The sequence below is a fragment of the Hoplias malabaricus genome, chromosome Y (assembly GCF_029633855.1).
Source record: "Hoplias malabaricus isolate fHopMal1 chromosome Y, fHopMal1.hap1, whole genome shotgun sequence".
Lineage (NCBI taxonomy): Eukaryota > Metazoa > Chordata > Actinopteri > Characiformes > Erythrinidae > Hoplias > Hoplias malabaricus.
Genome location: NC_089820.1, coordinates 63649561 through 63663845, shown reverse-complemented (window position 1 = coordinate 63663845; position 14285 = coordinate 63649561). Strand labels below are relative to the sequence as shown.

General features: G+C 40.1%; 1 protein-coding gene across 1 annotated transcript; it reads right to left on the bottom strand.

Moving 5' to 3' along the window:
- Positions 1 to 4832: 4832 nt before the first annotated feature.
- Positions 4833 to 9582, bottom strand: LOC136679558 (neuritin-like). The gene is made up of 3 exons (XM_066658166.1): positions 9446 to 9582; positions 8259 to 8400; positions 4833 to 6676 (listed from the first exon to the last, which is right to left on the bottom strand). The coding sequence occupies exons 1-3, from the start codon at positions 9510 to 9512 to the stop codon at positions 6436 to 6438; spliced, it is 450 nt and encodes a 149-aa protein (XP_066514263.1). The 5' UTR covers positions 9513 to 9582; the 3' UTR covers positions 4833 to 6435.
- Between the last annotated feature and the right edge of the window lie 4703 nt (positions 9583 to 14285).

The window sequence follows — 14285 nt, the reverse complement described above, 5'->3', positions numbered from 1 at the left end:
AACAAGAAATCTGTGAATAAAAGCACTTGTAGTTTATTGAGGAATTTTAAAAATGGGTTTAAACATGTGGTCCAATGAATTTTATTATTATTATTATTATTATTATTATTATTATTATATTTTATTCATATGTCATATGAAATGTTGAATAAATGTTACAATCTCTAAATAAAAATTGGTCAGTGTCCAAAACTTTGGGTGAGTGCCATTGTATGTTGCCCTATCTCTCTCTCTCTCTCTCTCTCTCTCTCTCTCTCTCTCTTTCTCTCTGAGAGGTCAGCAGTGTGTATTATTCAGAAGTTTAGGGCTCCTCACTGTGACCATCACTGCCCTCACTTCATCTCCTGTATTATTCACCACAGGGAGGGAGAGGGAATTATGGAGAGAGAGAGAGAGAGAGAGAGAGAGAGAGAGAGAGAGAGAGAGAGAGAGAGAGAGAGAGAGAGAGAGAGAGAGAGAGAGAGAGAGAGAGAGAGAGAGAGGGAGAGAGAGAGAGAGAGAGAGAGAGAGAGAGAGAGAGAGAGAGAGAGAGAGAGAGGTTAATATTAATGACATTCCATTTGTAAGATATATCTTCACAATAATTATGAGAAATGAATGGATTAGAACAGCTCATGGCTCATGAGATGATTGTTTGCAGTTGTGGAATATCATTATGATTTGCAAAGAGATTAATGATTATAGTAAGTCATTGTGAAATACATTCATCTATTTAAGGTGGACATAAAGCTTACATAATCTCCCTAGAAGACGCTCTGGAGTAGTTCAAAGCCAAGGGACACCTGAGGTAATAGAGCTGTGAAACTCTTCTCTGGACCGATGGAGCACCATCCAAAACCTTTGGGATTGATTAAAGAGGTGTTTGTGATCCAGAACTAATCATCTAACAATAGCACATGACTTTACTAATGCTCTACTGCTTAAACGCAATCAAATCCTCATGGAAATGTAGCGTCTTGTGTAAAGCCTTCCCAGAAGTCGAGGCTGTTACTGCAGTAGTGGAAGACCAACTACCTGCTCTTCATTTCAAAAGACGTGTATGTTGTGCTTCATGCTGCAGAAAATCCATTCATTGTGGAAGAGAATGAAGGCGAGAAGCGTGCCAAGGACGTCAGAATTCATCACATCCTCCTTTTCACCAGCGCTCTGTGATTCTAGCTCAAATTGGGAGAACCTCAGTATCAGGTACATTCAATATTTAGATCAAGGATATGCCCAAACGTTTATATTCTAACATTTTTATCACTCATTTAACGCTACCAATTCCACACATCAGAGTTGTATAACGTTATATATTCTCAGGACCCCCACAGGACCACCACAGAGCAGGTATGATGTGGTGGTGGGTCATTCTCAGCTGCAGTGACTCTGACGTGATGGTGTCTTAGTGTGGTGCGAGTGGATCAGACACAGCAGTGCTGCTGGAGTTTTAAACCCCTCAGTGTCACTGCTGGAGCGAGAATAACTAACTAAACCAAATAAAAATATCAAGTGTCCACTGATGAAGGACTAGAGTACAACCAACACACACTGTGCAGCAACAGAAGAGCTACAGTCTCTGACTCTACATCTACCAGGTGGACCAACAAGGTAGGAGTATCTAAGTGGACTGTGAGTGGACACAGGGTTTTAAAGCTTATGGTTTCTCATGTTTAGGAGCTGCTCCACAAAGGGATGCTATTCAACATAAGCTCTGCTCCTGCACATCCCAAAGGAATTGTATGGAGCTCCAGTGGCACTGGAGGCACTTCATTTACAGCTGCTTCAGAGCGTCTAATTCCACCAGCAATGCTTTTCTATGAAGACAATAGAAGCTGCACTAAATACAGATCCATGTAGATATACAGACTACTTCCCCCTTATTTCTATTATTGTTATTAATATTAAAATCATAAGTAAACCTGTGATTCAAGTTCCATGAACGAGAAATATCTGTATATAAATATTTACTGACAATTTTAAAGTATATTATTTTTATCTATGTTACTATATAGAACATTTCTGGCTAACAGCATTTGCACCATTAAAAAGCATAAAGCAGTTGCTGTCATAAACACACCTGTCTCTCAAATGAACAGGGGCCTCGTGGCACAGACAGGCCAAGGCCTCATGCGCTCAACAAAGAAGAAGCAGAATAATGGAAATGTCTGCTCTTTTCTTCTGTAAAAACCCTCATACCAGACCCCAGACCTTTAAATTCAAACGACAGTTCAAATTCTCTCCTGGTTCAGCCGCATCTCTATGTGCTGTCGCTCTCTAATACTTCCCTCTACCTCCTGTGAATGGTTGGTTATTGTGTGGTGTCCTTGCTCGGGATCACAGCAGCAGCACCTCCGCATTCATCCGTTCCACATTCTCAGCTTTAGAAACTTGCTCTGCCTCCGAAAAAGCCTCCAAATTGGATGTAACTGAAAAGACTGTCATATAGAATGTAGCAGGATGCATACTAATTTAATATACACCGAATGTAACAGGTCAAGGAAAACCATGATATTCTATGATTTTTTATATTATACAAAGTTTATTTTTTGGCTTACTGAAAGAAAATAAAGAAATAAGGCAAACATTATGTGAGTATTGTTTTTATCCCATGAGGATCATTAAATCACACAGTCTAGCATTTAACTATTTTCTCATTTATCTTATGGTTAGCTTTGTTGGTTTGTTGCTATTAATTAACATAAGTGCAAGTTGTGCACACCATATATACACACAAGCTTTTAGTTGTGTGTGTGTGTGTGTGTGTGTGGATGTGTGAAAAGTTGTGTGCAGATACTTCAGTTTTGCACTACATGAAGCACGTACGACATCGATTAGCATCATGCTAACTTAATCTGTATGAAATCTGCAAGTAGAAAGTTGCTTATGTTTATACTGTCATATATAACCCAGCTAGCAAAATTGTATCGGCCCACACTCGGGCCGAATCACACACCCCGGAACAAAACCACTCGGCACGTGGAGTTGGCATTGTCTTGGCCGATAGTTTTTGCCCGAGTCTGGGAAACTCTCGGCACAGACTCGGCCGAGTGTTGTGGCTGAGGCATGGCTCAAATGACTCGGCCCTAGTCCGGCAAGCCATAACTAACTCGCGCTAACCGGACCACGGCCGAGTTTAAGCCAGAAACACGCCATTAGTGCCAGACTCAGCCCAGATCTGGCTCATTATCGGTTGTAATAGTTTATTTCTATACACCGCCCCCCGCCAGAATCGGCCCAGATCTACCTTGCTAGCTGGGAAATGGACAAATGTGTGAGCAAATATCAGTCCTTAAGATGGCTGACGCTAATGTTTTTAATTGTGCTGTTTACACTTGTCATATCTAAGCAGTTAAAATTCCAAACAAAATACACTGCTGTAAAACTGCGTTGACATGTGGTTTACAGCAACGTTCTTGTATTTTCCTAAAGGAAACAAATGGCTTTAGTGGGATGTAGCTTGAGAATATATGTGGTTTTGTGATTCTTTACATGGCACGAATGACAACGAACAACCAAATGTAAACTTGTGGACGAGGCTCGGTAACAGCCCGTAGGAAAGATGTCCGAACGAAACTCGATTCTGCTGCTCAGAGCTGCTGTCAGACTGAGTGGAATATTGTGTTGGAGAAGCTGTTTGCAGCCAGCTCTCGCTGAATTATTGACGACGTGTGTCTTTCTGGAGGCACTCTGTCTCCACTGTGATGCTCTGCCACTTTTGCACACACTGAGACGTCCTCTGCTTTCAGAAGGTGTACAGTTATATTGATTGGAGGATGACTGTAAATAACCTTCAGCACAAAAAAGATCTGTCAAGCTCCACTAGATGTCCACAATATTGTTGACATCACCTTCTCAAGAGTGAATTCAGCAACTTTAGGGTGCGTGATATGAAATGGACTAGAGCTTAAGATCACCATGCACAATGCTAGGGGTTGGTCAGTGGGGTCTAAAGCCCCCCAGCACTGAGCCGAGTCTCTGGAACATCCTTTAACACATTAGGCTTCTGTTGGAGTGTTTTTGTGATCTACAGCTAATTCATCACCAATATGGCCACATCCCAGAACGGGACCCACTGTATGTAGCTGAAAATGAATTACTCAAAGAGCAGCATAACAGTAAATATAACCAATAATCACTTTCATAAATATTCCTATTATTCCTGTTAAAATGACTTGCTACTTCAGTTTACCTCTATCATGTCTGCATTAAATAATACAGAGATATAAAAATGTCTCTGTACCCTCATCACCGTAATGAGGCACAAGAGAGAAGCAGATGTGTTCCCGTCGCTCAGAGCATCTTGTTTAGGGACCATTTTGGATCCTCAGTGCAGCACGTGTTAATAACCCTGTTAATAACCCAGCTATGAGCCCAGTCTGGGGGCAGTCGGCTACAGGACACGAAACATCTGTGAACCTCTGTACCGCTAACACAGAGTTTAAAGTGTCAGCCTCTAATTAGGTGAGTGATTGTGATAGGTGTTAACCAGCTTCACAGTGAGGAACATGATTGGGACAGATGGACTAAGCCTTGGCACTCTCCAGCAGTTGTAGAAGCTGCAGGCTTTGTTACTGCGTGTGGGTAAATTCCATCTTAAAAATAGACACAGGGATGTAGCGCATCTGGAGTAGGGTTTGTGAAAGGAGAAACTTGTTTATAAGTTGAAAATGTATGATTCCAGAACTTCACCACACAGCCATGAGATGGAGCGTATCTTCGTACATTAGTTAGCTAAATGCTAGCTCATAGCTCCAGTGAAAAATGGAAGGCAAAATCTGAGGACGATCCATTTCTATAAAAACTGTAAGAATCGAGTCATCCATTTGTTCTCAAACAGAATGTGGTTTATTAGTAGCTTCCCCTGTTTAAATACAGCTGATAATCATTTTAGCATTTTTTTGATGATGAAAAACCTTGTATCTCCAAAGTAGTAACTTGGCAGGTGGTGTTAAAATATGGATTTAACTTTTAATAGAATTAAAGGACCATACAATTTTGCAGCATAAAAGTAGCTCATATTTATTTTAATGTTAAAGCAGTTTTAAGCCTGGCATTTACTAATTAGGATAAATGGAGATGCAAGGCTTTGTCCCAAGGCAAAAATATATTGAACTACTGTTTTCTTTCAAATGTTGCACCATTATCATCATGATATAAGACTATTTACACAAGTGAAGAGTCTGGATCTTGCCTGGAATGGTTTGAAAAAGTATGAAAAGGGCACAAGTTAGCACAGGTTAGCATGAGGTAAGAGGTTCTGTATTTTGGCACCTGGGAGATGGCCAGCGAGTACAGCTTAGGAGTCTACACACCTCCTGAATTGTTGGCACAGGTCATGCTTAAATAGGAATCCTTCCTGAGAATTTGGGGGGGTCTAGGAATGTTTTCATGAAATCAAACTGATGCTAATAAGACTTCATATCATTCCGTAGATAGATATTCTGTTGGGCTGCAATCCTCCAAATGTGTTGTAAATGTGTTGTTTCGATTCTAAGTTTCTATGTTTGAAATGCACAGTGAAGATAAAATCTGCAGACATCACTTTGTAGACCCAGATGTTTAATTTTACGCACATAACTTGAATACTCTCCAGAGAAAGCATGAAATAATAGGACTCCAGAGCAGCGGCACTTTAGCTTATGGCCAGTTTATGCTTCTGGGACAAATCTATGCGGTAAGCAATGCGTAGGTCCCGCCTGGACGCAAATCATACACCATACCATACGTCGTAGCCTGATGCACCCCTCCCTGGAAATCTAACTATGCATTGAATCAATCAGTTGGACGAACACGGATGAGATATTGGTTTAGACGTCCCAGATCTAATAAAAAGTTGGGACAAGGGAAAAATGCAGATGAGGAGAGAGAAACAGGCCTGAAAAAAGTGCAGGTTTTGTATTTGAGTCTTTCCTGGAACTGCATACAAACTACTCTCAGTTCCAGTTATATAGTGTAGTGCACTTCACAGATTATAAAACTAATACTACTACACAACTACACTGTGTTCCTCAGAGAGTGGAGGAAGATATTTGAGATTCAGCCCTAGTGATTTGCACTTGCGCAGAAAATGGTGTAGGCTCTGCGTTAAGTCAAACAGCAAACATCTTACAATTTCTCACTTAGACCTACTTTAAAAACACGTAAATATTTTTCATAATGATGCTTATAATAGTGTCCGAAATTACGTTTGCTCAAAAGGGAACACCTCAATACTTCTAACCATAGATTTATGGCAATTACTTATGAGTCTAGATGACCTATCATACATACTGTAACTGTTACATTAAAAAAGGTTTCCGTATTAAGTGCCATATCACGGGTCCAATGGCATGGCTCATGGGTTTTTCCTCAAAGCCCGCATCTTTTGATTCAGAACCTCCATCATGCACCTAAAAAGCAAATAATGTGATGTCCGTTTGGTCCAATTGGTCGTGTGACTGATGCTATAATCACTCAGAATACAAGCCATGCCACCAGCTTGGAGACAGCTATGGACAAAACCGTCAGTTCCAGGCTCCAGGTCCAAGTTAAACCGAGTTTGGATGATCCATTATCTCCTGAGCACAGTTCAAACAGGCTGCCTTTGTAGTTTAAACTCCTGGACTGGACTTTAAGTTTCTCCCAAAGGTCTACAGCACCTTCGTGGCAGTCAGCAATCGCGGTGGAGGCGCAGGAATGGAAGTCGTCCCAATATCTGTGAGCAAGAGCAAGTTGGTAGATTATGGTAATTGGCATGTTTAAAATCAAAGTGCTTCATAATTAATGAACAATTATTTTCCTTTAATAATATTTCAGTTATTGAAGTTGAGGGGACAATGTCAGCCATTAATCAAGCAAGTGCCAAATATTATAATGTTTTAAAAACTAACAAAGCCACCTAACACAGGATTCTGAACTGTACTGGACACCAACAGAGTGATGATATGACAGAAGCAATGATGTCACTTTTGACCTCAGATGTAACTGGTGGCAATGAACATGCATTAACAGAGCCAGTGGGGCTAGTAGAGACTTAGTGACCAGGGAGGCCAGTGTGGATCTAAATATGAGAGTATGATAGGTCTGTAAATCGAGCTGTAAATCGTGTCGTTCAGCAGAACACAGATAAAGAGTGGAGCCAATCCAATAACCCCTGAAAATAGCTGTCGATGTTTTGGCATTTATGGTATAACATACCTTAATATCTCGATATCAGGAGGAAGGAAAAATCCTTTCAATCAGGAGATTGATCTTAACTGTAAATAAAAGTGCTCCTAACTACTGCACATTCAGACGCAAATGTAAATGCATGTCAGTTTGGTAAGGAGACACAGACTATGTCAATAAACACCCCTCGGGACACTGCTGCCGTTTCATAATTAAGCCGGACAGGGACAGAGGCGATATGAGTTCATCCTCCATGCTCTGAATGACTGGGAGTGCACATATTAAACATTCATTTTAGATCCTTTGCAACTACTTCAGGCTATAAATGTTCCTCTACCATTTTGCAGGATATTATTTCACCCATGCCAATGCATTGGCCAACCACAACTTTGCTTTTCTTTAAATGTAGGACTGTGGGAAATTATACTTGGCCTGGTGGGAACCCACCTCTATTTTTCTGAATTCACCCCCTATATGGTGCACCCATTAGCTTCTATTACTCCATAAGTAAAGTATTGAGCAGTTGGTACGGGGTGCTCTGAAGCAGCCACATGCATTGGCTAGAGGTGTATGAAGCCCTTCAAAACTGGATTGGGGAGCATTGGAGGCACTCCAACTCATCCTAATATACAGTAAGGAGCTCCATCAGTTTAAAGAATGTGGGTCCATTACTCCTCAGCAATGTTGTGGAGCTTTATAGACCTCTATCCCATGCTTAGCATAGGGCATAGTGAATTTAGTCTCATGTAGAGCTGTACTTGGTTATCCCAACCTAATTATTTTCTATGGAATTTATACAAACTGTGTTTGCAATTGAAATTAATTTACTAACTATAAGGGCTGTCCATGGGTGATTGGACCTACAGTGTGCTACTGTTTGCATGTTTGAAAACATCATGGAGCATATGTGAAAGACATTGCTGCTTCTCCAAGCAAGACTAAAAAATATATTTGGGGCAAAGCAATTAATAGCACCCCCTAGTGGAGCAGTTCCCAGATGAGAGTGAGTGGCACCACCTTGTGGAGGATTATAAACTAACCTTGAATGTGTATGCAAATACGTATAGTATGTGAGTGAAGCCACCTTAATCATACACAACATTGTTCATGTTCGTTACGGTCGTACTTACGAGCAGATGGTCTGCAGGTTCTCCCTGTCGTCCAGCTCCTGCGGATAGTTGACCATGTTCTCTCCGAGGTTCAGCAAACAGTCTGAAAAGCCTTTGAACACGCCTTCACATGTCCCCGAGCTCGTCACCTGGAGTAAAGACACTGAAAAGAGGAAGGAATTTCTGCCATTAGGAAATAAATAGCGATGGCAGATTGAAAAGCATTATACATAAAAAAAATGTGATTTTACAGACCATTGTTCAATAAGGTTGGTATGCTTTTCATTTCTCTCAGAACTGTGACTCATCCTTTGCATGCTCTACTTGATTTCAAGGACATGTGGTTGTCCACTGTGCTAGTACTTTGTCAATTTTAAAAGTAAGAAAAGGAAAAAAAAACTTGCCAGTTACACATCCGTCATTTTTGCAGAAATTAAGCGCATTAATGTGTTATTTGTGTTCCCTTTGCTGCATTAACAGCTTCTATGTTCTAGTAAAGCTTTACACTAGATGCTGGAACATTTCTGTGAGGCTTTGATGGTATTCAGAACATCATGAGCGCATCTATGAACCCTATATGGAGGTCTTCAGTATGTTTTCTATCTGATTGTTGTATTAGTTCTGTGTAAAAGTCATTGTTAGTTAATATAATCCAGAATAAAAATAATATTTAAAATAACATTAATGAAATTAGATGCTTTATATAAATAAGGGAAGGAAAGTCAATGATTCAAATGAAAATCATCAAAATTAAATGATCAAAATTAAATGGATGCGGAAAATAAATGCATGAATAAATGAATACAATTAATTAATTATTTATTTAAGTAATTAATTAAGTTATAAATTCAGTAAAACAAATCATTAATATGAATCCCTCTCAGTTAAGAGTTTTAGTTACACAACAAAAGAAGCAGATTGATTTTTTCAGCTAATTCAAATATTTAGCATTGAGAGGCAAATAAAAAGTGCATTGTTCTGATTGGTCTAAACTGCTGACATTTGGTGGGGTTACACTCCAGATGGATTTCTAAATGTTGTACAGAAGGAATGTTCATTTGCAAATACGTGAACACATCTACAGATTCTTTGTGCCTTCCTTCACTTCACATCATTAAACAGGGATGTCTTTTTCTCAGGACTAAGTTGATTACATTTCAAAAATCTAATATGGATATTAATAGTAAAAAATGGAAGCTGGTGCTTACCTAACTCCAACAGAAAGAAAAGTGAGGTGTATCTATCTGTTAAAGTAAATCCCATCCTATGGTTCATGAAACCATCAGAATGTAGAGTTTAATCCGGTTTCATCCACGCTGTGTGAAGTCTGTGATGAGAATCCGTCTCTTACCCAACCTCTCGCTCTGACTGGGGCTTATGGGGAGCTGGAGAGGGGCGGAGTCATATGCTGGTCACGCCCACCGCTTGGATTCACAAAAGGAAGGCATAGGAATCCAGTTTATAAATGTATTTATTTATGTATTTCATAAAATAAATACATAAACATATACAGTTTAGTTCAAAGATGGCGTGAGTAACAGATATCATAATTTAAAAAGTGATACTAGTTGCTGTTATTGACTGTGGACCAATAAGAAAGCTAATGACCAATAGCAGTGATTTTTATAGATATTTAACATAAAATAATTTCAGTTAATATGTGTATATAAAAGACGAGTGTGAGGGAAACAAAAGGAGTGAACTACTAACATCCTCGCAAGAGCTGGCAGTACACCACCGCTAATTTCTGTTAGCCAGATTAGCTTAAGCCTAAAGTCAAGCCTATCGTATAGAAACAGAGGAATTTCTAAATGGACAGTCCTCAAAACTGAGCTTAAGCTACCTGGCTAACAGAAATCCTGCTTTTTGATATAGTGAGGTAATGATTTGAATGAAAACGGTGGAGCTATTTTTACAGAACGAAAAAGGCTCTGGGAGCCAGGTCCAACACTCTTGATGATTTCTATTACTGCCCTCCACTGGACGGGCGCCAAACATCTCACAAAACAACCCAGTGCTTTTGTAAAACTACGATCATAAGTGTTTAATGTCATGACTTCAAACAATGCAAGGGATAAAAGAAATAATGGTAAATGCATTATAGTTGCCAACAGATGGAGCTATTTCACCATCAACTGCTTTGGTGGTGTTCCTGATTACTTTCCTGATCCCACCCCGAGTAACTTCAGTGGGCCGCATGGATTGAACATGGACTATGCGAACTCAAGGTGGACATGGGCTATGAGTGGCTTAATACATGGGCTGTTAGTAAGACCTAGGTGGGCTTCTTCTGTCAGATACATGTGGGCAGCCCAGTAACAGTCTATGTAGCATGCAAATATAGACATATTCATTACCATTACCATTACCATAATTACCATTCTGGTCCCATCACTGGCTGAGACTTTTAAAAGTTGGCTTAATGATGCCAAAATAATATGTTTTTTTAAAAACATGGCAATATTGTATATAATGTGTTGTAAAAATACTGACAAGTAAAAAGTTACTGAGAAATATTCTTTGTTCTTCCACCAAAATATATTAGCATTAGCAAGTTTTAGGAAGAGTTTATGACATTAATTATTTCCACTCAGATTCATTTTACGCACAAAGAGGACAGAAGAGGATATTCAAGGTGTGCATGGAATTAGAACAACAACAAAAAAAGATGTGCCCCACATCCTGTGGTACCATGCATTACCCACAGCGTACTGTGGCTAACAGGAGCTTATCACAGGAGCTTAACACAGTGTGAGAAACATGAGAAACACCAGATACGTCACACTTCTGCATGAGAACCAAAGCTGTGAAAGGATGTTAGATCATGGGCATGTCTCAGATTTCTCAAATTACACTTGTGAATCTTTCATTTGCTGAGGAACTGCAAGGCAATGCACTTACATACGGATGGTGAAAGACCAAGGACAGAAAACTGAAAAGCGAGAGTATCCAACATTGGCAAGAATAGGAGGGCCCCCCAAGGCAACGTTGACATTTGAAAGAGAGAATGGTGACAGTAAGCTCAAGTGCAGCTGCTCCACATGACTATATATGGACACTGCACGAGCAGCATGTTCACAGTTTGTTGTCTGTGTGTGCAATGGGTGCCCCTTAAAGTATAGTTCACTCATTTTAGGAGTTCAGCTTTACGTCTCAGTAAAGCACTGTACAGTGTCCCTGTCACTGCACACAGTCACTGGGACCCACGAAGACCACAGGAACAGCTGCTGGAAATAAATGAGGAAGCAAGTTAGGTTGTGTTTGGAGTCATGAGAGATAACGGCATCATTTAGGCCTCCAGGTGGCAGCATTGTCAAAAAAATTCAGCCTGTACACTTTGCTGACTCATTATTTCAATGCAAAGCTCTTTAATAAGCACTGCACTTGAGCTATAATCTTTTTTTTCAGTGCATTGGCTTGCATTTGTAAACCTGAATACACACATAACCTGCAACTTGATTCTATTGGAAAATATTATGGAGTGGTATCTATATGTGGTCTCTGGTAGAAGTGAGTGAAAAGCCTCATAAAGAATCGTTTATTGATTCTATTAATGTCTATATTCATATTAAATATTACATAAGGGTCTTTTTCAGCTTCCTCTGGTGTGGCGTCCAAATCCGTGTGTAACGAGCCAATCTGAGAGCAGCTGACGACTTGGACATTTTCTCAGGATGAAAAACATTATGTAGGCCAGAGGCAATTATTCAGGTCATTGTAGGTCGGAGACATTACTTAGTGTACAAATACAAGGTCGTGTTTGTATGGTTATGTAAGGAAGCCTCCTAGTGGAGAGACTGCACTCTAGTGGCAATTTATACTCTTAGTCACTCTCTCACCCTCTCTCTCTCTCTCACACACACACACACATACATGCTGAGGCCTGCTGCCACCTCATTGTTTTCATTGTCCACTATGCATCCTCCAACCGTACCTTAAAAGTAAATTATCACCCTATGCACTGTGCACATTCAGATGGTCAACCACCACAGACGACAAACAGTGTTTATGAGAGTAAATTTGTTTGGTTTTTACTTTTTTCCATACGTTGCAACTGACATATCTGCTTTGCTTTGGAGGCCCAGAATGAGCCAGCGCAGTCTCCATGGAGCGGGTCCCCCATACGATGCTGATCATGTTTATAATAGGTTTAGTACAGTGTCTTGTTTTTAGGTCATTGTCTTGTTCCGTCTTCCCCTGAGATTTAGTTTCTTGTAAATGTCCTGGTGCTGTTTACAGAGAAGAGGCTCCGTATCAACTATATCATGAAGCTTATATGTATATGTTGTTCTTGGGATCATACGTGCAACATCCATTCATTCATTCATTCATTCATTATCTGTAACCCTTATCCAATTCAGGGTCGCGGTGGGTCCAGAGCCTACCTGGAATCATTGGGCGCAAGGCGGGAATACACCCTGGAGGGGGCGCCAGTCCTTCACAGGGCAACACAGACACACACACATTCACTCACACCTACGGTCACTTTTGAGTCGCCAATCCACCTACCAACGTGTGTTTTTGGACTGTGGGAGGAAACTGGAGCACCCAGAGGAAACCCACGCAGACACAGGGAGAACACACCACACTCCTCACAGACAGTCACCCGGAGGAAACCCACACAGACACAGGGAGAACACACCACACTCCTCACAGACAGTCACCCGGAGGAAACCCACACAGACACAGGGAGAACACACCAACTCCTCACAGACAGTCACCCGGAGTGGTAATCGAACCCACAACCTCCAGGTCCCTGGAGCTGTGTGACTGCGACACTACATGCTGCGCCACCGTGCCGCCCATACGTGCAACAAGCACACACAAAAAAAGCGCTTGTCTAAAATGCTCATTTGTTATTGTTTGTTTTTTTTCTGTGCTGAAAGAAGATGCAGCAAGAGAAGATTATAGAAAATAGCCTTATGTATTTAAATCTTCCTATTACTAGATTACTACTGATCTTATCACACCATTGGAACGTGATAAAAACTTGTTCTTGTTGCAAATAAAGCTACAGTGCCACAGGGAGTTCACTATTCCATTATTAAGTAGTTGGATATTCTTCTGTTGTATTTGCCCCATACGCCAAGCTAGTCGTCTATGAACATATTCAGATCTGTTTGGCGATTTCTAAACAAGTCTGTTCTGTATTAGAGTTATTTATTTACCTTTATTTATCAGGCCTGCCTATCTAAATTACAGCCTGAATATAAGTGCTTGTAGGTCAGCGTCAGCATAAAGGGCAACTTACACAACTGAGCAGGCTTTGCCACAGCTATAACATCTAATACAAATAGTGCATAACTTTGTTAAGCAGCCTTAAATGGCCAGTTGTTAACAGTACAGTCATGATTCATTTCTATCTGAATTTCTTTTAGTCCCTTATATAAAGTTGCAATTTTTTTTGTTCACTTACTTTATGTTAATATGTAGTCTGAGATACTGTAAATGCAGCTCCAAACTGTTTCAGGCTGTAGCCCAAAAGTGAATATAGATGTAAGTGTGCTCCTTTTGTGGTAAACCAGAACAACAGATTCAAGCTTAGCAACTCCGCCAAGCGTGTTTGACTGTTCACACATTGATCTATAATGTGTTTTATTAATGCAAGATTTGTGTTACTGTATGGTAAATGCCTACTGCTACAGGAGTTTTATCATTAGCTAAACTCTGAGAGAAATAAAAGAATAAAAAAAACTATTTAAAAAATTTAATGTCACTTCAAGATAAACGAAAATCCAAAATGGAATATTGACTTAAAGCTGGTATAACATTTCAAGTAGTTTTTGCTCTATGAACAGCTGATGGGAACTGCTTTGAACTGAATTATGCTCTCTGCTGAAGAGTATGCTAATGCTAATCATGTTGGTTAAATTTAGCTTGGATAATCTTTGTTAGAAGTGTTTGTGGATGTTTAGGGCTACATAAAATTCACTGTGTCTTATTTACATTATGTGTTAATTCTCTACACTTTTGGAGCAGTCTGCATATTAACCAGTTTCATTTTCAAGCACATGGAAAGTGCAAAGAGAGGAGAGGGTTCTATGAAGC